Source organism: Nomascus leucogenys, chromosome 3 (assembly GCF_006542625.1).
Source record: "Nomascus leucogenys isolate Asia chromosome 3, Asia_NLE_v1, whole genome shotgun sequence".
NCBI classification, from domain to species: Eukaryota; Metazoa; Chordata; class Mammalia; order Primates; family Hylobatidae; genus Nomascus; species Nomascus leucogenys.
Genome location: NC_044383.1, coordinates 141144272 through 141168241, shown reverse-complemented (window position 1 = coordinate 141168241; position 23970 = coordinate 141144272). Strand labels below are relative to the sequence as shown.

Sequence of the window (23970 nt, the reverse complement as noted above, 5' to 3'; positions counted from 1 at the left end):
ATGACCCTAAAATTATGGGCCTTTATTACAAATAAGTCATCCTCAGCCATTAAATGACTACATCTAATAGAAATCATTAATCATCAAATTTATTAACACTATATCCTTCGCAGTGTGCTATAGATTGAGAATATACTGATAATCATAGGGCATATATAAACTATATCGATTACAAGCTTTCCTGGGAGCCATGACATATGCACTTGACAGAGTAGCTAACAGTAAGAGACGGTAAGTGCAGAGTAAGAACTGGCTGGGCACGGTGGCTCACGCCTGTAATCTCGGCACTTTGGGAGACTGAGGTGGGTGGATCGTGACGTCAGGAGTTCAAGACCAGCCTGGCCAACACAGTGAAACCCCATCTCTACTAAAAATACAAAAATTAGCCAGCCTTGGTGGCAGGTGCCTGTAATCCCAGCTACTCGGGAGGCTGAGGCAGGAGAACTGCTTCAACCTAGGAAGCGGAGGTTGCAGTGAGCCAAGATCACGCCACTGCACTCCAGCCTGGGCAACAGAGTGACATTCCATCTCAAAAAAAAAAAAAAAAAAAATATTTGGTGGAGGAGAAATTAGAGAAATAACACAGCTTCATGGGGATGTTGTGGGTTTGAAAAAGGCACTAGGAAGAGGCATAGGTACGTCCGGGATTTCATACTCTAGGATTTCATTCAGAAATCATTCTGAGGATTTGTTTGGTCAGAAGCAATTTTAGGGATGAGGAGACATTACTCAGGCTCCCCTTGACGGCACCTGGAGAGACACAGCATAGAATGTACTATCTATGTGAAGATCCCTGACAACCCTGAGAGGAAAATGCAATTTTGTATTCAATGAAATCTCAAATGAAGGTAAGTACTGCTGAGGAACAGAGATGTATAAATCAAAGACATTATTATGACTTCAGTCTAGTCATGTCACTAATTTTAAAATGGAGTTATCATGAGGTTAGATACCCCCAAAACGCTTGGCATTCAAGACTATCTTTTTAGAGAATACCTACTGGGACCATTTTAATTATAAATCTATTTTCAAGGAGTTCATGTAAAGATTCTGAACCAGCATTCCTTGCTTAAGTTAGCATTTGTGGCCAGGTGCTGTGGCTAACCCTGTAATCCCAGCACTTTGGGAGGCTGAGGTGGGTGGATCACGAGGTCAGGAGATCAAGACCATCCTGGCTAACACAGTGAAACCCCGTCTCTACTAAAAACACAAAAGATTAGCCGGGCGTGGTGGCAGGCACCTGCAGTCCCAGCTACTCAGGAGGCTGAGGCAGGAGAATGGCGTGAACCGGGAGGCGGAGCTTGCAGTGAGCCAAGATCGCGCCAGTGCACTCCAGCCTGGGGGACAGAGCGAGACTCCGTCTCAAAAAAAAAAAAAAAAAAAAAAAGTTAGCATTTGTGTCATTCATGTAAAACAAGATGACAGCCATCTATAGCAAAGTTTACCTCACTGGAGTTACTGGAGTTTTGAGGTAGCTGAGTTCCAGAAAATCCATGGCTGCCACATGAATCAAATATCTGACAGATGGGGGAGGAAAAACACTAATGAAATGGCCCTGTAATATTCATTTGCCAGCTACCCTTTTTCATTATTTAAAAACTAAAGTTTTATAACATTTTAGAAGAGCTTCATATCACAATCTGTACTATTATTCTAATACACTTAAAGTTTTAATTTCCCACATAGTTACGTTTTACTTTTTTATGTCATCTATTATTTAAGTTGGCCTGTAATCCCAGCACTTTGGGAGGCTGAGGTGGGCAGGTCACCTGAGGTCAGGAGTTGAAGACCCGCCTGGCCAAAATAGTGAAACCCCATCTCCATTAAAAATGCAAAAATTAGCCGGGCATGGTGGCACCCACCTGTGGTCCCAGCTACTCAGGAAGCTGAGGCAGAGAATTGCTTGAACCCGGGAGGCGGAGGTTGCAATAAGCTGAGATCATGCCACTGCACTGCAGCCTGGGCAACAGCGCGAGACTGTCTCAAATAAATAAATAAATAAAATTCTTGATATTGCTTTTAATCAAAAAGTACATGTTTCTGAAGGTGTGAAACAGAACCACCAAAATCAAGCTCATACCTACTTTTTTTAATGTGCACAGACTAAATCTTGGAAGAAAATACAGCTAAATGTTAAAAGTGGTTTGTTTGGGTAGAAGAACTAAAAACAATTGCCTTTTCCAAATTTCACCTTCTAAATTTTGTAGTGGCATAATAACATTAAAAACAATATAAACATTTAGAAATACCTACTAAATCAACTTCGTTCAGTTATATAAATACCGACACTGTAATTAGTTTCATATCTTTTTAAAACAAAAAATGTTCAACCAAATGCTTTTGTTTATCAAAAAAATCTATGTTGAGAACAAATTACCACACACGCTGGGTAAAAACCATATTAGGCTCATATCTAATTAGCAGAATATCTACATCTAAGAAAAATAAGCAAGTTATTTATCAAGTTATTGTTTAATTATATAGAATATACTGTCTTGATTAAAATACCTTAAGGACATTAGTTAACCATCAAAGAAGCTCAGTTCACAAAGCATAAGCATTCGGCTTTATGGCTCAGGCCTGTAATCCCAGCACTTTGGGAGGTTGAGGTGGGAAGATGGATTGAGGCCAGAAGTCTGAGACTAGCCTGAGCAACACAGGGAGACCGCTCCCACCCCCATTTCTACAAAAACGATTTTTTTAAAAATAAAGAAAGCATAGGCCCACCATTAGCAAAGGGTTTGCAGTTGACTACAGTCAATAATGAGGAAATACATTTCCATTACAACCAACAAATAAGATTACTCTTTACAATTAAATTAAATTAAATTAAATTACAGGCTGGTCACAGTGGGAGGTAGAGGCAGGCGGATCACATGAAGCCAGAAGTTTGAGACCAGCCTGGCTAACATGGTGAAACCCTGTCTCTACTAAAAATATAAAAATTAGCTGAGTGTGGTGGCTCAAGCCTGTAGTCCCAGCTACTTGGGAGGCTGAGGCACAAGAATTGCTTGAACCCGGGATGTGGAGGTTGCCATGAGCCAAGATCGTGCCACTGCATTCCAGCCTGAGTGACAGAGAGACTCTCTGTCTCAAAAAAGAAAAAGAAAATTTAATTACAAGTAGAACCACAATTTTAAAATCTGATATTTTTGTATATGAGTATATAAACATGGTGGCCACATAAAAGAAGTTTCCTGTGATTCTGCTGTCTGTTAATCAACCAACGCACTCTCCACCACCTCTAACTTTATTGTTTCAAGGTTTTAAACACGTCAAAGGAACTGATACTGGCCCTTTTACTTACCTAATTCACAAAAGCGTTATCAAATAAATAGCCATATACAAATTAGAAAACAAAGATCCAACAAAATGTGACTCTTTCCAATGATATTGAAAACATAATCAGAAAAACAGCAGCTCATTGAAAATAAAAGCAAAAACTTCAGATTTAATTGCAATTTCCCTATTCACCTGAATGATCAGGTCATCATATAACTTGTTTTTTCAACAGCTTTGAAACAGAATAATCCTAAAACATATCAATCAGCAAGATAAAATCCATTATCACGCACCTGCATCATGAAATACAGGTGCACCATGAAATACACATATTCAAAATGTTCTGAAAACAATGTACGATACTTGGGCCACATTTCACCAACATGTGCTTAGGCTATTTTTCCTTAATGAAAATGTTAGAAGAGGCCAGCCACGCTGGCTCACGCCTGTAATCAGCACTCTGGGAGGCCCAGGTGGGTGGATCACTCACCTGAGGTCAGGAGTTCACAACCAGTCTGGCCAACAGGTGAAACCCTGTCTGTACTAAAAATATAAAAATTAGCCAGGCATGGTGGTGTGCACCTGTAGTCTCAGCTACTCAGGAGTCTGAGGCAGGAGAATCGCTTGAACCCAGGAGGTAGAGGTTGCAGTGAGCCAAGATCACACCACTACACTCCAGTCTGGGTGACAGAGCAAGACCATCTCAAAAAGAAAAAGAAAATGTTACAAGAGCCACCCCTCCCCAAGTGAAAATAAGAACCAGCAATTTTCCAGTGTTTCAAGACCGTGGACTTAGGCAGAAACTAGTTCCAGCCTGCCCTTTGGTGCTGGTGAACAGGGTAAGGTAAGTGATATAACTAAACTCTTCAAGTGTCAGTCTCCTCGTCTCTAAAATGGGATGACAAAACCCCAAGGCCATGCTCTAAGGATTTAGTGAGCAAAATCCACAGCCCTATCAACAGAACTGAGCTGCCACTCCTCTGATTATTAATTTTCCATTTATTTTAATATAAAACCTATGAGAAAATAAATATTAGTACTAGAAGGAAGGAAAAGTGTGGATTATTTTCTGATTATTCTTATTTTTTCTGTTCTTAAGCACTGCACGCAGTGTGACTACCTCTTCAGGAGTGCCAGGATAGATACCGCAACTTGTGCAGTTTCGTTGGGCAAAAAAAAAGTGCATGCTAAGAGCTGATTCCTTTGAATCAACTTTTCTTTTTTTTTTTTTTTTTTTGAGATGGAGTCTCGCTGTCGCCCAGGCTGGAGTGCAGTGGCGCGATCTCGGCTCACTGCAGGCTCCGCCCCCCGGGGTTCACGCCATTCTCCTGCCTCAGCCTCCCGCATAGCTGGGACTGCAGGCGCCCGCCACCTCGCCCAGCTAATTTTTTGTATTTTTAGTAGAGACGGGGTTTCGCCGTGTTAGCCAGGATGGTCTCAATCTCCTGACCTCGTGATCTGCCCGCCTCGGCCTCCCAAAGTACTGGGATTACAGGCGTGAGCCACCGTGCCCGGCCTTCATTTTTATTTTTGAGACAGGGTCTAGCGCTGTCACTCAGGCTGGAGTGCAGTGGCAAAATCATGGCTCATTGCAGCCTCAACCTCCCAGGCTCAAGCAATCTTCCCAATTCAGCCTCCCGAGTAGCTGGGACTATAGGCGCACACCACCACACTCGGCTATTTGTAGAGATGGAGTCTCACTCTGTTGCCCAGGCTGGTCTTGAACTCCTGGGCTTAGGTGATCCTCCTGCCTTGCCCTCCCAATGTGCTAGAATTACAGGCGTGAGCCACCCCACCTGGCCTGATTTCATTCTTAACAGAGAATGAACATTGATGATTTATAGCAGGCTGAAAATTAGGGGTTTCAGGAATTTCACTCTAGTCTGCTGTTCCCATGCTGAAGAGCTCACCTGAGTTATAGAAGGTCTCTTCTCCTTCCCTTTTCTGGCCAGTGTGTCCAGCCCTTTTAGCGAAGAAAATATTCCCTTCTTGTTTCTCCCTCGCTGGGTCAGTGACAGTGTCCTTTTCCGGAGAGCAGAGTCATCTCTAGAACATACCTAACGTAAAACAGTTTTAAAAAAATCTAAAGGCTTAGTATTTGAGTGGCAGAAAAAATTAATAGTTGCCCTAAGGAAGTGAGCTCTGCTTGCTATAAATGCATTCTGACTATCGCCAAAAGCTCCTGCATGTCTGAAATACCAGGAAAGCATCCACCATATAGACCGCTCTCATCTGGATAACACAAGTCATGACATTCAGGTCTCTCCATGGTGGGCAGCGGTGTCAGCAAAACCGCTGCAGACCCCTAAGCTGAGCCAACACAACACACAGAAGCCACCAAAATGGGAATGACTTCAAAAAACCCGACAGGGCACTCTGCAGGACAGAGAAAACAACCTTTAATCCATCCTTTAATCTTCGCGCCACTGTTGCCCCTTCTCCACGATCCCACTTTCCTGATGGTAGGTGGTGGAACACACAGAAAGGCAGAGACGAACATGCAGTAACCATTCACTAGCTGCTGGACTCTAGAATAAGCAGTAGAGAAACTGGGGGCTCTACAGCATGACGTCTGGTCTCCTTCATCCCCAGGCCCATGGCCTCCGGGTGACCTGGCCTCTAGGTGTCAGTTGTTGGGTCAAGCCCCACAAGCGCCGATGGCAACAAGCCGAAGAAAGGGGAAGCATCCACAGCCCTCCCCGAATGCTGCAAAAACAGCCTTCCTCAGGAACTTACCAGAGCATGGAAAGAGGAAACAGACAAGATGCCCAGCCTGCCGAGGGCCAGCTTGGAGGGGCGGCTGGCAGCTGCAAGGAGACTCTTGGGGTTCGGTAACTCCCCACCTTGTAGGCTGGCCAGATAGCAGCGCATCCTGAACAGATCCATGTGAAATTTCTCAAGATTCTGCTCCCATTGCTGGATCTTAAAGCAAAAGCAGAGGTGATTTAAATAAAAATTAAAAGTTTTCATGGGTTAAAATGAAAATGTGATCCCTTTCGCAAACTTGAAGAAAAAATTAGCTTCAGCTGGTCTGCATGGCTTAAATTAGCCTTTCCTGCTCACCCCATCTCAATCCCTTCCATCAAAATACATGGGGTCCTTTGGGAGGCGAGGCGGGCAGATCACTGAAGGTCAGGCATACGAGACCAGCCTGACCAACATAGTGAAACCCCATCTCTGCCAAAAAAAAAAAAAAATTAGCCAGGTGTGGTGGCAGACACCTGTAATCTCAGCTACTCTGGAGGCTGAGACAGGAGAATGGATTGAACCTAGGAGGTGGAGGTTGCAGTGAGCCAACATCATGCCACTGCACTTCAGCCTGGGCAACCAAGCAAGACTCCGTCTCAAAAAAAAAAAAAAAAAAAAATGCACTGGGTCATCCGGCACTTCATTTCATCAGGATAGCCAAACGAAAACAAAAACCAAAAGCTGGTGGTCCCAATACAGTGACATGCCAAAAAGGCATGATGTTTGGAGAATGCCAACACTCTAAACCACCCTGACTGAAAACAGGATGCAATTTGCAAGTCAGCTTTTTCACTTTGCTTCATTTCCCTTCACATTTACAGTCCCTGATCCTAAACTGGATTAACTGAACTGCACACAAACAGACGCCAGATAAATAAAAGCAGTGACTCTATGTTTCTGTTCATTCTGAGTAAATGACTCAAAACAATAAGAAGCAAATGGACTTCAGGGATAAGGACAAATGGAATTTTGTCCTTACTAAGAATACTCCTAAGTAAGTATCTTGGAGAATAACTGCCATCTGTACATCTACATAAAACTAAAGTATATGCAGCTGTTTACACCACAGAAGTTCCTATGAACTTCTTCAAAACTTAAGTCATGAGTTGGTAAAGCCAAACTCTGGGAGCCACTCTCCTTTCTGCCAAAGATGTCAAAATGCATTACCTACAAGTATTACCTTCATGCAAAGATAAGTTATTAATAATAGGTGAAGAGAGGCTCTTGTGACTTGCCAACATAGGGACTCAGCAGAAGAATGAGAAGAACAGAAAGCTGTGATTCAAAAGGTGTTGAGAGCAATCTCAACACTCAAGAGAAGGTCTGTAAGTGAACGCTTGTAATAAAGGATGCAGTGTGAAGAGTTAGGTCATTTCAGGTACACCAGTTGCATCTCTAGTTCTGCTGTGTTGCTGAGCACCCAGACGGATCCCAGCCTTTCACACTAAGCTTTCTAGGTGAATTCTTCATTCTGGATAAATGATACTTTGAAGCATTTCCAACACTGGACACTCTGCCCCCTCCAGTCTCTCCTCATAGAAAAGTATTACAAATTCTGGGCATTCCCCAGACCTTCTCCAAGTTCTCTGTATCTATTTCTTAGGTTGGTCGCTGCACAACTTTTCTGCATGAAAGAAAAACAGTCACAAGATCTAAACAAAGAATTTCTTAATCATCATCATTTGTCAGCAAGACAGTGACGTTCCAAGGTGCATTGAAACAATGTCAACATCCATAAAGAATTTAACCTCACTTAAGATCCTATATACCCGTATTAGCAACGTGGTGGCCTACTGGTATCAGCCTTGAATGGACAGAATGACCTGTTGGCTTTTAAAAAATGCAGATGCCCAGGTTCTATGCCTGAAGATTCTATCCATTAGATCTGAAGCCTAGGAAAGTTTACATTTCATGAGCACCTTCTGGGATTCTGGTGTGTGGCCTTACTGATGACTCCTGTTCTATGCTAACAAGCCAGTTCAAATTGAAACTGCAAGTCTCTTCCTGGTCCTGCCATATTAGAGAATTCCAGATTCCAGGGTGATGGATGGGTACAAACTGACACCTTACTTAAGGTTCAGTAAAAACTATAATCTCAGTTCTGTTTCCCAAACATCTTCTCTCCAGATGATTCCTGAAAGTCCACAATTATAGATGGATTCCTTCGTCTTCTAATAATATGTAGATATTTCTAGATTGGATAATGCATTAAAGTTTATCACACTCATTTATGCCTCACTGTAAAACAGTTTATCAGATATTTTCTGAAGGTTGTATGGAGGGTGAAGATATAAGAGGAAAGAAAATGAATGAGTCAGCCAGGCACGGTGGCTCACGCCTGTAATCCCAGCACTTGGGAGAGGCTGAGGTGGGCAGACTGCTTGAGCCCAGGAGTTTGAGACCAGGCTGGGCAACATGGCGAAATCCTGTCTGTACAAAAAATACAGAAATTAGCCAGGCATGGTGGTGCATGCCTGTAGTCCCAGCTACTTGAGAGGCTGAGGTGGGAGGATCTCTTGAGCCCAAGAGGTGGAGGCTGCAGTGAATTGAGATCACACCATTGCAGTCCAGACTGGGTGACAGAGCGAGACTGTCTCCAAAAAGAAAAAAAGGAAAGAAAAAGAAAATGAATGAGTCACTGGGTACCAGAAGGTAAAGATGCCCATGCAATCCATGGTGGATTAAAAAGATAAAAAGGCCGGGAGCAGTGGCTCATGTCTGTAATCCCAGCACTTCGGGAGGCCAAGGTGGGCAGATGATTTGAGGTCAGGAGTTCAAGACCAGCCTGACCAACATGGTGAAACCCCATCTCTACTAAAAATACAAATAAAAAAAAATTAGCCAGGTGTGGTGGCACACTCCTGTAATCCCAGCTACTCAGGAAGCTGAGGCAAGAGAATCGCTTGAACCCAGAAGGTGGAGGCTGCAGTGAGCTGAGATCGTACCACTGCACTCCAGCCTGGGCAACAGAGTGAGACTCCATCTCAGAAAAAAAAAAAAAAAAAAAAGACAAAATAAAATAAAATCCAGGTCTATGCCAATCACCATAGATTGGGGAAGAAGACAATCTCTTGTATTTGCACTGAGTCCTGTAGTTTTAAAAGTATTTTTAACAGCACTATTTAATGTACTTAGGTGACTACACATCAAAGCAGCACTGAGACGTAAAGACAGTTCCATCCCAAATGATACACAGGGAATCGTAAAGTTTTGTCAGAAACACTTTAATAATCTTCAGCACTCATAGACCTCTCCACCCAAATCTTGGGACAAAATACAGGTGAATTCAGAGGAAGAACATGGACTCAGATGCTTAGGTTTGTTGGAAAGTCAACAGGGCTGAGACACCCCAATAGCCCAAAGGAGACCTTATAAAAATCAAGACGTTTGTTGTCTTGATTATATTTTATTAAGTTTCAAGACAACCAGTATCTCAATAAACTGTACACTGTAGAGTTCATTTAAAATTTAATTTAGTAGAAAATGCAAAGGAAAAGTAATCTTATGACTTCTCTATTTCAACAATGTTCCTTATCCTTCTTATCCTTATCCTGACTGGAGCGTTTGTTTGTTTGTTTTTGTTTTGAGACACGGTCTCACTCTGATACCCTGGCTGGGGATGCAGTGGCACATTGTTGGCTCACTGCAACCTCTGCTTCCTGCGCTCAAGTGATCCTCCCAACTCAGCCTCTCAAGACCACAAGTATATGCCACCATGCTTGGCTAATTGTTGCATTTTTTTGTAGAGACAGGGTTTCGCCATGTTGCCCAGGCTGGTCTCAAACTCCTGAGCTCAAAGCGGTCCACCTGTGTAATGGTTAATATTACGTACCAACTTGATTGGGCCATGGGGTGCCCAGATATTTAGTCAAACATTATTCTGGGTATGTCTCCGAGGATGTTTTGGGAGATATTAACATTTAAATGGGTAGACTGAGGAGTGCAGACTGCCTTCCATAATGCGGGTGGGCCTCATCCAATCTGTTGACCACCTGAAGAGGACAAAAAGGCTGACACCCCCCTCAAGTAACAGAGAGCTCCTCCTGCCTGACAGCCTTCAAACTGGGACACTGGCTTTTTTTCCCCCTTGGCTTTGGACTTGAATGAAACATGGGCTCTTCCTCAATCTTGAGCCTGCCAGTATTCAGCCTAGAACTACACCATTGGCTGTCTTCATTCTCATGCCTTAGACTCAGACTGGAACTATATCATTGGCTCTCCCAGGTCTCTAGCTTACTGACTTACCCTGCAGACCTTGGGACTTGCTCTTCTCCATAACTATTTCTTATAATAAAACTCTCTCATTCTCTCCCTACACAAACACATACACACACCTCTTCAGGTATACACACATCCTACTGTTTCTGTTTCTCTGGAGACCCCTGATTCACACAGCCTTCATCTCTGTAGATCTCTGTGGCAGAGTAAGCCATCTTTACTAATATATCTATTCCATATTGAAAGATCATAGTCATCTTATTTTTAAGGTCATGGTTCTTTATAGAAAGAATCAGTTCCAGAGCTTAAATGAAGATTTGTGGTTAAATAAGAATCAATATGAAATATTTGACTTTTCTTTCCACAGACTGGCCAAAAATGTAGAGAGGAACTTGAAAGAGTATTCAAGTAAAAGTATGGTGAGGCCCCCGATTCAGATGCTTGGGTTCCTTAGAGGGAAGGAAGAGGTACAAGTGCTGGACCCAAAGGCTCACAACAGACCTTATAGTATTTAGAAAGGCTGTTAACCTTTGCAATGAAATTGCAAAGGAGTTGATATTACCATACCTTCATTTCTCAGCAGTTGGGACTTAAGTCCAGAAGAGAAGCAATTTGACCAGTCATGTAAAAAGCTCGCCCTACCTGACTAGCAGACCCAAAGCCGATTCTGATGTGAACAACATGTGGGGGACAGGGACACTCTCAAGTAGCTATAACGGGGTCCCTGATTCCCAGGTCTTCTGACTCATAGGAAGATACCTGTGCACTATCCTAATAGTGACCTTAGCAACTTTCATTTACATTTTTACTTGTCAACTTTATTTCTGCCCATAACCCCAGGTATTCTACAGAGAAGGAGGTAAGACTACCACACTCTCACTTAGTGGCCCTATTCATATTGAACACTTTACATTTCAATATCCTACCAGCCTGGACATTCAAAGCCAGCCCAAATTTAAAGTATGTTAACTTGAAAGAAAAACATTTTATAAGAATTCTTCAGAAGGTGACATAAAAGACAAAGATACACATTTTAAAGGGTAAAGGAATAAAAGACAATCTTTTAGCTATTATATATGTTAGTTTAGAGATTCAGTACAGTTCAATGATAATAATCACCAAAATAGTAATGTATTACCTGACCACATTTATCAAGGTGTTTCTGGAGATATTTTTTTCTAACATCAAAAACTAAAATGCCTAAAATCAGTTCCTTTTAATCCAAGACACCCCACCCCCTTTTCCTAAATTCTTTAAACACTGATAAGTTTCTAGATGTTTCCTTATTATTTAAAGATAAACATCAAGATACGATATAAAAAGAAAAAAAAAAAAACACTTCCAGCCTGGTCAACATGGTGAAACCCCATCTCTATAAAAAACACAAAACTCAGCTAGGTGTGGTTGGCGCACGCCTGTAGTCCCATCTCTGTGGGAGGCAGAGGTGGGAGGATAGCTTGAGCCCAGGAGGTCGAGGCTGCAGTGAGCCGAGACAGGACCACTGCACACTCCAGCCTGGGCAACAGAGTGAGACCCTGTCAAAAAAAAAAAAAAAAAAGGAAAAAACGTAACTTCTGTATAGATTGAGCTTTTGTTTCTTTTAATGCCCATGCTCAAAACATAAAAATGACAAGAATGAAAAAAACTCACTCTAAGGAGGTTTTCATTATCTTTCATTGTGAAAGGAAGTTACTAATAACAAAATCATGGGGGAACACTCCCATTTTTAAACATTGGCACAAATTCAATGCAAAATTTTCCTCTTTATTGCTAACACAGCTTTACTGATTTAATGAACTCAGAAAGCTTATGGTCTCCTGTAGTAAAGTGGGAGGGAGAGGGATGAAGCCTAATGCTAAAAATAACAAATGAATAATGATTTTTTTAAAAAAGATGACAAGTACATTCCTGCCACACCCAGCAGTCCTAGAAAAATATTTTCTGCCATTTAGTCATTTAATCGCAGTAGTCATTTGCCTATTACTAGGTTTGTCCTATAAGATAATTCATGTTTCTTTCTTGGTGTAAGAAGCTGAAAAACTCCCGTTCCATGCTTTCCAAATACTAAAACCTATCTTCACAGAAGAACCAGCTAGTGACATAGATTACACTCAAGTTTAACAGTAGTTAGAACAACCAGCTAAAGTTGACAGATTCGGTTTTGTTCTGTTTTCCTTTGAGATGTAATTCCCATACCCAAAAATTCGCTCAGTTTTTTAATCACTGTAATTCCCATCAAATCAACCTGAAAAATCCAAGTAAATCAAGGATTCTAGTCCATACAAAACAATTCATCACCTTGTTTAGTTAGCAAGCAAAGCATCATCTGATTTACCCAAGTCTTACGGAGCAGTAGCACCTATGAATTAGGAGCAAAGATTTGTGTCCAAATCCCAGCTCTACCACTTACCAGCTGTGTGACATTAGCAAATGTCCTTCTTGGTGCTCCAGTGGCGCAATCAGTTAGTGCATGGTACTTACACAGAAAATGTACTTCTCGTCTGGGTGCAGTGGCTCACTCCTGTAATCCCAGCACTTTGAGAGGCCCAGACAGGAGGATCACTTGAGCCCAGGAGTTCGAGACCAACCTGGGCAACATAGTGAGACCTCATCTCTATTTTTTTTTTAATTTTTTAATTCTAAAAAAAAAAAGAAAGAAAGAAAAAGACAAGAAATATACTTCTCCTAAGAGTCTATTTACTCATCCATCAAACTGGTGCTATATCTACATCTTTACCTTGCGGAGTTACTATGAAATCGCATATGACAATGGCCTAAGGCAGAGGCTCCGATAAAACAGGGAGGGGGAGCATGAGAACAAGGCAGGGCAAAAGGAGGGGTTCTGTCAGCCGGGGGTGAAGCAGGAAGGCCTAGAACACTGTGGAGTGGGGTGGGGGCTGCCTCAGAGAAGAACTCTGTTTCCTGCAGTAAAGAGGACAGCATCCCTGGACAGACGAGACGGAGGTGCTTCCACACATTCACTAACTCAAGCAAGGCATCGAGGGTTCAGAGATAAAAAAAAAAAAAGTCAGTTCCTCCAGGAGCATGTATTCGATAGCAGGAGCAATTTTACACATGAAGAAATCATGACAAAGCCACAGATGACAGCAGTGGCACAGACATGGAGAACTGTGGGAGGAGAGCGGGGCTCCCTGACGGAATGGGCGAGAGGGCGATCAAGGACAGCGCCTTGGAGGAAGCGACCCCTAAACCCTTCATGACAGTCGAGAAGGGGTGAGCCAGATGAACAGGGCGGAGGGGAGCAGGGCACATTTGTGCACAGCACAGGAGTCCTCTCTGCCTGAGGAAAAACCCACAGAAAGGAGCAGAAGGGAGTTGCAGATAAAGGTCAAGGTGGGGAGAGGTTATCACGGACTTTATCTGGCAATCACAGGATCACATGTGCTTTTTATTTACATTTATGTATGTATGTATGTATGTATGCATGTATGTATGTATGTATTTTGAGACATACCACTCTGTTGCCCAGGCTGGAGTGCAATGGTGTGATCTCAGCTCACGGAAACCTCTGCTTCCTGGGTTCAAGCGATTCTCCTGCCTCAGCCTCCCGAGTAGCTGGGATTACAGGTGTGTGCCACCATACCTGGCTAATTCTTTTTGCATTTTTAGTAAAGACGGGGTTTCACCACGTTGGCCAGGCTAGTCTTGAACTCCTGACCTCAAGTGATCCGCCCACCTCGGCCTCCCAAAATGCTGGGATTACAGGCATGAGCCACTGCGTCTGACCCAGATGTGCTTTTCAGATGCAACCCAGTCTGGCTGTTGTATGGAAGATGCATCGGACGAAGGGCGAAACTGGAGGCTTCTGCAGTGGTACCGGGAGGAGAAAGTGACAGACAGTCCTACTTCCCCTGTCTACCTCTCACCACCTACCTATAACCACACTGCATTTGCTCCCACTGTGCCTTGGCCTGGAAGACCTCTGTCTATTCTTCTTCTGGTGAACTCCTCATTCTTCAAGAAGCAACTTGGCATCCCTCCTCCAGGGACTTCCGTGTCTACACGTGAGGCTGTATTTCCCATTTCTGTCTTCCACGGCACTGGAATGCCACGTGCACTGAATCACTGTGTTATGCTGAAATTGTATGCTCAACTGTCTGTCACCTGCTAGACTGAGAGCACCCTGAGGGCAGAGACAGTGACTTCTTTGAGTCTCCAGTCTGTGCACATTTGCCTGACCCAGAGTATGCACTGAACAAACGCTCATCGAACTAAACCAAACATTCTTATTCTCCTGACAAAAACATTTCCAGGCTGGGCATGGTGGCTCATGCCTGTAATCCCAACACTTTGGGAGGCCAAGGCGGGCAGAATGCCTGAAGTCAGGAGTTCGAGACCAGCCTGGCCAACATGGCAAAAACCCATCTCTACAAAAAATACAAAAATTAGCCGGGCGTGGTAGCGTACACCTGTAATCCCAGCTACCCAGGGGGCTAAGGCAGGAGAATCGCTGGAACCCCGGAGGCAGAGACTGCAGTGAGCCGAGATCACACCACTGCATTCCAGCCTGGGCAACAGAGAAAGACTCCATCTCAAAAAAATAGAAAATAAAAACACTTCTAGCTGGGCACGTTGGCTCACGCCTGTAATCCCAGCACTTTGGGAGGCTGAGGCAGGTGGATCACTTGAGGTCAGGAGTTTGAGACCAGCATGGCCAACATGACAAAACCCCATCTCTACTAAAATACAAAAATTAGCAGGACGTAGTGGCACATGCCTGTAATTGCAGCTGCCCAGGAGGCTGAGGGACGAGAATCACTTGAACCCAGGAGGCACAGGTTGCAGTGAGCCAAGACCATGCCACTGCACTCCAGCCTGGGCAACAGAGCAAGACTCTGCCTTAAAAAATAAAAAATAACACTTTCACCATCTCCCTATTGCCTATTGAATAAAGTTCACATCTTCACCCACCACCTCCACAATCTGGCTTTATCTCCCTCAAATCCCCTCACAAATATGCTACTCTCCAGTGGTTTATTCCTCAAACTGCTTCCCCCTGTACACATCCAGAAATACACCACGGTATCCTCTCATTTTCCTCAAAGCTTTGTTCTCATTGTTCTCTTCACCAGTTTCCAGTGGTCTAAATGCAATCCATCCTCTTTATGATTTTAAAACTGTATTTAAGTAAATATTTAAAATAAAGCCCACGTTTCACAAAACCCAGAGCAGTCTCAACCCTACTAGCAAGCGCTTCCTCCTTCCCCACAGCACCCCCTGGTAGTACAACCACCTCCTCCCTCTCCAGCCTAATTAACCACAGAAGCAGGCCTGTCTCCCCTGGAAATCGCACATAATGAGGCAGGATGGGGGATGCCATCTGGGAGAATGCCAAGACTGCCTAAGGGTGGTGAGGTTTTGTCCTTGTTTACTTGTTTGAAATAATAAGTGGAAAGGCAAATAAAGTACTAACTGGACTTAATTTACAACTCTTCCTCCCTGGGAACTTCAAAGGCGATCTGGCGTGTGGATGGCGGCTTGATCTGGTCCACATTGGACATGCTCAAATGAAAGCTGCATCATCCTGCCCCAGAAACACCCAAGAGGCCCAGGACACGGCCAGAGCATGTGACCACTGACCGTATGCAGTTCAGCCGGTACGTTACAACTGTGATAGTGCCTTTTTATTTCAAAAAGGATCTTCTCCACCCATGTACTTCAAAGAAAACCTGTTCCAGAGAATTTCTGTTTCACGATGTCATCTACATTGTACATTCTATTTTTAGGCTAGAAATGACTACATCTGAGGTTTTCAGGGAAAACCGCTGGGGAGGAAGCTACATAAATAAATGTATATTTATTGACATTTTAAAATGCTAAGTGGATAAAGCACTGCTCTTTTACAGACATTTTTAAAAGGAAGTTTAGAGAAAGCTAAATGCTTAGGGAATATTTTGGAGACCCTGTTCTGATTGGTCTTGATCTGTAAATACCTGTGCCTTTGTACCTTCACATTACATTTTTTTTGTCAAATACCTCATAAAAGCAATTTTAAGCAAGTACTTGTTCCCACTTAATGTTTCCCAGTCTTTGTGCCTGAAGGCAAAAAGTAAAGCGGGTGGATCATGAGGTCAGGAGATCGAGACCACGGTGAAACCCCGTCTCTACTAAAAATACAAAAAATTAGCCGGGCGTGCTGGCGGGCGCCTGTAGTCCCAGCTACTCGGAGAGGCTGAGGCAGGAGAATGGCGTGAACCCGGGAGGCGGAGCTTGCAGTGAGCCGAGATCGTGCCACCGCACTCCAGCCTGGGCGACAGAGCGAGACTCTGTCAAAAAAAAAAAAAAAAAAAGTAAACAGCTCTTGGCCGGGCACGGTGGCTTCACGCCTGTAATCCCACCATTTTGGGAGGTCGAGACAGGCAGATCACCTGAGGTCAGGAGTTTGAGAACAGCCTGGTCAACATGGTGAAACCCCATCTCTACTAAAAATACAAAAATTAGCTGGGCGTGGTGGTGGGTGCCTGTAATCCCAGCTACTCGGGATGTTGAGGCATGAGAATTGCTTGAACCCAGCAGGTGGAGGTTGCAGTGAGCCGAGATTGCGCCACTACCCTCCAGCCTGGGTGACAGAGCGAGACTCTGTCCAAAAAAAGAGCAAACAGCTCTCTTTACAACCTGCTGACAAAGGACGCAAGGACAGCGGGCACAGCAAACATAACTCAGGCTATGCACTGCAAAGCCCTTCAGGAACATGTGACTAAATCATAACCTCAAAGAGTGCAACACGGTGAGAAGAATACTTTCAGGTAGAATTTTTTTTTCTTTTTCAGAAATAGGGTCTTGCTATGCTGCCCCACCTGATCTTGAGCTCCTGGCCTCAAATGAACCTCCAGCCTCAGCCTCCCAAAGTACTGGGATTACAGGCGTGAGTCACCGTGCCTGGCCAAGAATTTCTAAGATCAATCTCAACTGTCTGTTACAGAAACTCACAAGAATAACATGAGAAGGGGAGTGCATGTACGGCAGGGGTTGGGAGAAGGGTGTAGGGGAGAAGGAAGTGTGGGGAGGACACAGGAAGGGGTTAGGGCATGGGCTACGGAGACGGAAGAACCAAAAATGAAAAATTAGTAGTATTAGAAAGGTGTGCTTAAAATAACTAAAGTGATGATTCTGTCAAAGAATGGATAATGGGCCACAAGTGATAATTACCCTCATTCTTTTTTTTTTTTTTTTTTTGAGACGGAGTCTCGCTCTGTCGCCCAGGCTGGAGTGCAGTGGCGCGCTCTCGGCTCACTGCAAGCTCCGCCTCCTGGGTTCACGCCATTCTCCTGCCTCAGCCTCCCGAGTAGCTGGGACTACAGGTGCCCGCCAACACGCCCGGCTAATTTTTTGTATTTTTAGTAGAGACGGGGTTTCACCGTGTTAGCCAAGATGGTCTCGATCTCCTGACCTCGTGATCTGCCCACCTCGGCCTCATTCTTTGAAACAGTTTCTCTTCAGGCCACCTGACCATCCAGATGTAAGGGTTTATGTTAAAGTAACCTCCCCTCTTAATCAGAGAATAGCACCAACTATGATGTCATCAATTAAACATTTACAAACTATGGACAAGGGAATACAATTGCATTTAATGCAAATTTAAATTTTTTTTAAAATGTCTGCTTAGACTCCTTGTGGCCACAGAGAAACCGCCACCCGCCACCACCACTCACACAACAGGGCAGGAGCCTCTCAGTGCTGCCAAATGTCCCTTTTCTCTCCCTAGCCCTAAACATCTGACCCTACCCAAAGACCTGAAAACTCCAAGCTGGGCATCCCTTCGACAGGACTATGATTACGGTCCGGATGAGATTTTTGACTGGGGTGCTCTGAACACTCTGAGACACTCGAATCCACAAGTCTCATCTCAGGATAGACAGGCTGTGGCTGCTGGATCCTGGGAAATCAGCACCATGGGTGAGACATGATACAAAGAAAACTCTGGGATAACCGTGTCTCCTTCAGGCTCTTTGATCTGTCCCATCACCTCCACATGGCCTCCCAACCTACATTCCACACAGACAGAGAGCCGGGAGGTACGGCTGCACTGGAGCTGAACGCCCCCTGGCTGTGAGCAGGGTGAGCCCCTTAAGAGGGGCAGGCAGGGCCTGAGAGGATGCAAGCTGGGCTCGTGGGGGCAGCCTCTCCCTCAGCAATGTCAGCAGCTGTGTTCTCGTCGGATCCCAAAGCCTTCCACCTCCTGCATTCTTCTTGGCAGTTTTGGCTTCCTCGTTAAAACTCTTTTGTACTTTGGAGTTTAAATGGCATTTCCTGGTTGAGCAACAGTTCCACTCAGGGGTATAAGTTACTGTCTTTAAGAGTCTATAAGATTGAGGTTAGGCGTGGTGGCCTACGCCTGTAATCCCAGCACTTTGGGAGGCTGAGGCAAATGGATCACCTAAGGTCAAGAGTTCGAGACCAGCCTGACCAACATGGTGAAACCCTGTCTCTACTAAAAATACAAAATTAGCCGGGCGTGGTGGCAGGCGCCTGTAATCCCAGCTACTCGGGAGGCTGAGGCATGGGAATCACTTGAACCTGGGAGGTGGAGGTTGCAATGAGCCAAGATCACGCCATTCATTGCAATCCAGCCTGGGCAATAAGAACAAAACTCTGTCTCAAAAAGAAAAAAAGAAAAAAGAAAAAAAAGATTCTATAGAATTACAGAAAATTATGCACTCTGTTATACATTTTCCATGTAAACTGTTGAACTTGTGCCACTGGGGACCAGGCCCTTGTATCTACACACCCAGCACAGTGCCACGCCACTGCCTGACACCTTTTGCCCCACTCTGTCCTCCAAGCTGCTGCCTGATTAATCTTCCAAAGACACTACAGTCATCATGCTTTGTCCTCAGCTTAAAAACCTGTATCCCCCCACTTGAATGCAGAGTATAAAATAAACCTTACCATCTAAGCCTTGCATACAAGACTACTATGGGCTGAATGTGTCCCTCCGAAATACGTACGTTGAAATCTTAACACTTTAGGTGATGGTATTAGGAAGTGGGGCCTTTTTAAAAGGGGCAATGATTAGGTCATTGTTTGGAGTGCAATTTATGGGTGTAGTGTGAATATGTTATCACAGTTAGTTTGTAAGTGCAGATGTCTGCCAGAATGCCCAGAACGCCCACATCTGTCTAGACCAACTGCATTGGGATATTCCAATCTGGGACGACATCACATGCTAGGGTGCACCAACCTTCAAGATAACCAGACACAGGTGGATCCCTAAACAGGGACTATTAAAAGAGAAGCCCTCAGGCAGCTCGACCTGCTCTGCTGAGACACAGACTCGTGAGGATGAGATGCTGCCACTCCCGAAAGGGACCCAGAGTCAGGCTTGCCATCTCCTCGACTGAATGTTTCAGCCTCAACATTCCAGCCTTGATACCAGAGGAAGCTATTCCCAGATGCCTGAGAACTTCTGTGACCAATCCTGTGCCTATTCATGTAAGATCCCCGACCTGTCCTAACAAGGTGACAAACAAGAGGTGTGTGTAGCGTGAATGGGGATAAAATACCAATATTTGTTAAGAATTGTTTGCATGCCAATAAACCGTGTGATTCACGCATTAAGTTACGGCGTCTTTCATCCTTTGCTGCTTCATCCACTGCACATGACAGTCATAATGGTGAGCCCTCGCGAACAGGATGAGTGGCCTTATAAAAGGCGGCCCAGAAAGATCCCTTGCCCCTCATGTCATGCTACAATACAGTAAGAAGATGCTTCTAGAAACCAGAAGGCAGGGCCTCACCAGACACTGAATCTGCCGGCATCTTCATCTTGGACTTCTCAGCCTTCAGAACTCTGAGAAATAAATTGCTTTTCTTTATAAGCCACCCGGTTTACAGTATTTTGTTCCAGACTAAGACGCAGACTGAAAAAGCTGTATTGCCTGTCCAGCCTAACTGCCAACTCTCGTCACTTCCCAAACCTTTGACTCCAGTGTGCTCCAGAGCCCCAGGCCACCACTCAGTCACTTCCAATTGTCTCTCCACGCTCGCCCAACACCCTTCCAGCCTGGAAATCCTTCACGCCTCTTAATAATTTTTTAACACCATATTCTTCCAGGAAGTCTTCATTTCCTCAAGATCACAGTACAACCTCAACCCTCTGATCTCCCATAATATTTGATGACTACACCAGCTGTCACCTAACTTCGATCATTTTAGAATGTCCTTTAGTTTCATGTTCATAAGGCTTGTTCTCTAACTACATTATAATTTCTTAGAAACGGGGTCCATATTTTATAATTATTTTTCTTCAAGCCAGATGCATCTATTAGGTACACCAGTATTTGAAGATGGGAAAATAAGCAAGAGAGAAAGAACTGAGATGGGAGAAAGGCAACATGAGATATGAGAAAAGGTAGGCCGGGTGCGGTGGCTCACGCTTGTAATCCCAGGACTTTGGGAGGCCGAGGCGGGTGGATCACGAGGTCAGGAGATCGAGACCACGGTGAAACCCCGTCTCTACTAAAAAATACAAAAAATTAGCCGGGTGTGGTGGCGGGCGCCTGTAGTCCCAGCTACTCGGAGAGGCTGAGGCAGGAGAATGGCGTGAACCCGGGCGGCGGAGCTTGCAGTGAGCCGAGATTGCGCCACTGCACTCCAGCCTGGGCGACAGAGCGAGACTCCGTCTCAAAAAAAAAAGAGAGATGAGAAAAGGAGATGCAAAGGTAGATAGAGTCAAAAGATTAATGAGGGGCAGAGGTCAGAATTATTTGGTTATTTTGCTATTGCCAACAGATACATTATTCCAAATTCTCGGTCTATCAGTGAATGCATGCCTTTAATCAGTTTCCTATTTTTAGACAGAAATTTTTTCCTACTCATGCTGAATTCTTTTTTTTTTTTTTTTTTTAGACAGAGTCTCACTCTGTCCCCCAGGCTAGAGTGCAGTGCACAATCTCGGCTCACTGCAACCTCTGCCTCCCAGGTTCAAGCGATTCTCCTGCCTCAGCTTCCAGAGTAGCTGGAATTACAGGCGCCCACCACCATGCCCAGATAATTTTTGTATTTTTAGTAGAGATGGGGTTTCACCATGTTGGCCAGGCTGGTCTCAAACTCCTGACCTCAGGTGATCTGCCCGCCTCGGCCTCCCAAAGTGCCGAGATTATAGGCGTCAGCCACTGCACCCAGCCTCATGCTGAATTCTTCATATATACACAGATGAAAAAATTTCCAAACAAGGTTAAACATTCAGACATAAACAGAGGTATGATTTAATTTGCAATTTAAATAAAACACCGTATGTAAAATTCCTTTCCAATAAGTCACAGTATGTCTAAATTGTTGTGTTACCATGAAATTTTTTTTCTAAAGAAACTGGTTTCTCTGTAATAACTTAGCAAGTAACTAAAGGAAGAAAAATGCTCACTATCTATCTTCATCCCATTCCTCATTCAAGTTCCCAGGTCATTTGACAACTGGTTTTTGAGGGGGCTGTAGTGGATTCTATAGTGAATCACCCGCGTTTCCCCTTCAAGACAGAGGCATTGCTTTCCTTTTCCCAGCTCACACACAGATCCCCTCATAGTAACTGACCTCTATTGAAGGGAGCTGCCTTGCCCTGCTGGCCTGAGGGGACAAAGGCTGGCCACCTCACCTCCACGCAGAACTCTGAATGGCCCTCCCAGCTCCACAGCTCGCTGTGGGAGAAGCTGCATCACAATGCAACTTATCCCTCCCAGATCCTGCTCCCTCACTCCAGGCTGGCGTTGTCCCTGAGAGCATTCCCAGTAAAACTTTTTACATCTAAATCTCTATCAAAGTCTGTCTCCTAGGAAACCTGACTTAAGATAGGGATGCTCAAAATTCCACTAACACTTGTCTAAGTGTTTAGGTTGTCTGAGCAAAGGGAAATAAAAATTTTCAAACTGTTTCCCCTTCTCTAAAATGCAAATGCCATAGGAACCAGCCATTTATTATATGAATATGGAACTGCAGCAGAGAAAAGAAAGCATTTCGTTAGCTGCTTCTCTGTTATAATCAGAAAAATTAGTTTTTTTGCAATCCGCAGACACAGAAACAGCTGTTATACCAAACCACGTTTTCCAAAGCCATCGTATTAGAATCTTACCTGTCTAATCTTCTAGTGGTTTTATTGTATGGATTTTGTTCAGAAAATGACAATATATGAGTGTATCATCAAGGCCAGAAGGCATTAATCAAATTAGAAATTAAGTTTGGGTCACAAAATATTTCAGTATATACACAGAGCCGCCAAAGGTCGTAAAGCATATCATATCACCCACGTCACAAAATGGCAAACATTAGGTACCTAAAATGAAAAACCACAGAAACTATTTCCCCCAGGCGTAAGAAATACCACCAAGATGTGAGCCAAGAAATACCACCAAGACGAGAGCATGCGTTCAGTCACTGCACAAGTGACATTAGCAATGGAAGAAAACTCAGGTGTAGACAAACAGTACCTGGTTCTCTATGGCTTTCCTGTTCTTTGGGTCGCTCACCACGGACAGCTGCAGCTCTGCCATCTTCTTCATCTTGCTGTCCATGTCTATCTTCTGAAGGAGGTTTTTGGTCTGGTTCTTCAGCAGCCGCAGTGTGTCCTCTTTCCCATGCTTCTTTGCAAAAAGGGATGCACAAGCAGAGTGTACCGCGGTGACCCAGTTTTCTAGATCTGTCTGGCTGGTGGCCTACACACAAGGAGGGAGAAAGCCTGTTTCAAATCATTTTACCACTAAAGTGCTCTCCAAAATGGCAGGCTGGGCTTAGATACGCAAAACCCAAGAAGTACTTGCACTGCATACAAGCTGCTTAACTTCAAAAACACATTCAACCATTCAACTCAGGTTCAGAGGGACTCAGAGAACATTAGGAGCAGAGCAGAAAGCATCACGGAGCTCTGACTAGGGCAGGAACTAAAACCAGAAACGAGTGCTAGCCAACAACACAGGAGTGATAAGAACAAGAGGGGAGACACACTCAGGATACATTACGCCACTCTCTAAAAGGATGCTTGGCCAGGCGCGGTGGCTCACGCCTGTAATTCCAGCACTTTGGGAGGCCGAAGCGGGTAGATCACCTGAGGTCAGGAGTTTGAGACCAACCGGGCCAACATGGTGAAACCACATCTCTACTAAAATACAAAAATTAGCTGGGCGTGGTGGCACATGCCTGTAATCCCAGCTACTTGGGAGGCTGAGACATGAGAATCACTTCGACCTGGGAGGTGGAGGTTGCAGTGAGCCGAGATCATGCTACTGCATTCCAGCCTGGGTGATAGAGTGAGACTCTGTCTCAAAAATAAATAAATAAATAAAATACAAAAATTAGCCGGGTGTGGTGGTGCACGCCTGAAATCCCAGCTACTCGGGAGGCTGAGACAGGAGAATCACTTGAGCCCAGGAGGCGGAGGTTGCAGTGAGCCGAAATCGTGCCACTGCACGCCAGCCTGGCCAACAGAGCAAGACTCCGTCTCAAAAATAAATAAATAAATAAATAAATAAATAAATAAATAAAGGATGCTTGTCTTCGGAATTTTAACAGAATGAGTAAACATTAGGACTAGAATATGAAATTTTGAAACCTGATATAAAATTACATCTACAGTATGGCCTCAATACAAAAAAAAAAAAAAAACAACGTAAATAAAAGTATATTGGGGGAAACAAAATGATGCTATTGTCTTTGAATATATGAAGGTTTTTCCTTTCTCTACTTTTCAGTGACTTCTAACACAAAGACCATATA

The 23970-nt window shown here is 44.2% G+C and overlaps 1 protein-coding gene across 2 annotated transcripts in view; it reads right to left on the bottom strand.

Annotated features, from left to right (window-relative positions):
- The window catches only part of TIAM2 (TIAM Rac1 associated GEF 2), a 132483-nt gene that overhangs the window by 88974 nt on the left and 19539 nt on the right, over positions 1 to 23970 (bottom strand). The window contains exons 5-7 of one of the 2 annotated variants that reach the window (XM_030809864.1): positions 22689 to 22913; positions 6019 to 6204; positions 5193 to 5339 (exon numbers count right to left, since the gene is read on the bottom strand). In XM_030809864.1, the coding sequence (XP_030665724.1) occupies positions 5193 to 5339; positions 6019 to 6204; positions 22689 to 22913 (558 nt within the window). Of the gene's footprint in view, positions 1 to 5192; positions 5340 to 6018; positions 6205 to 12658; positions 12727 to 22688; positions 22914 to 23970 lie in introns of those variants that run through there. The other variant, XM_030809865.1, reaches the window with a different exon arrangement.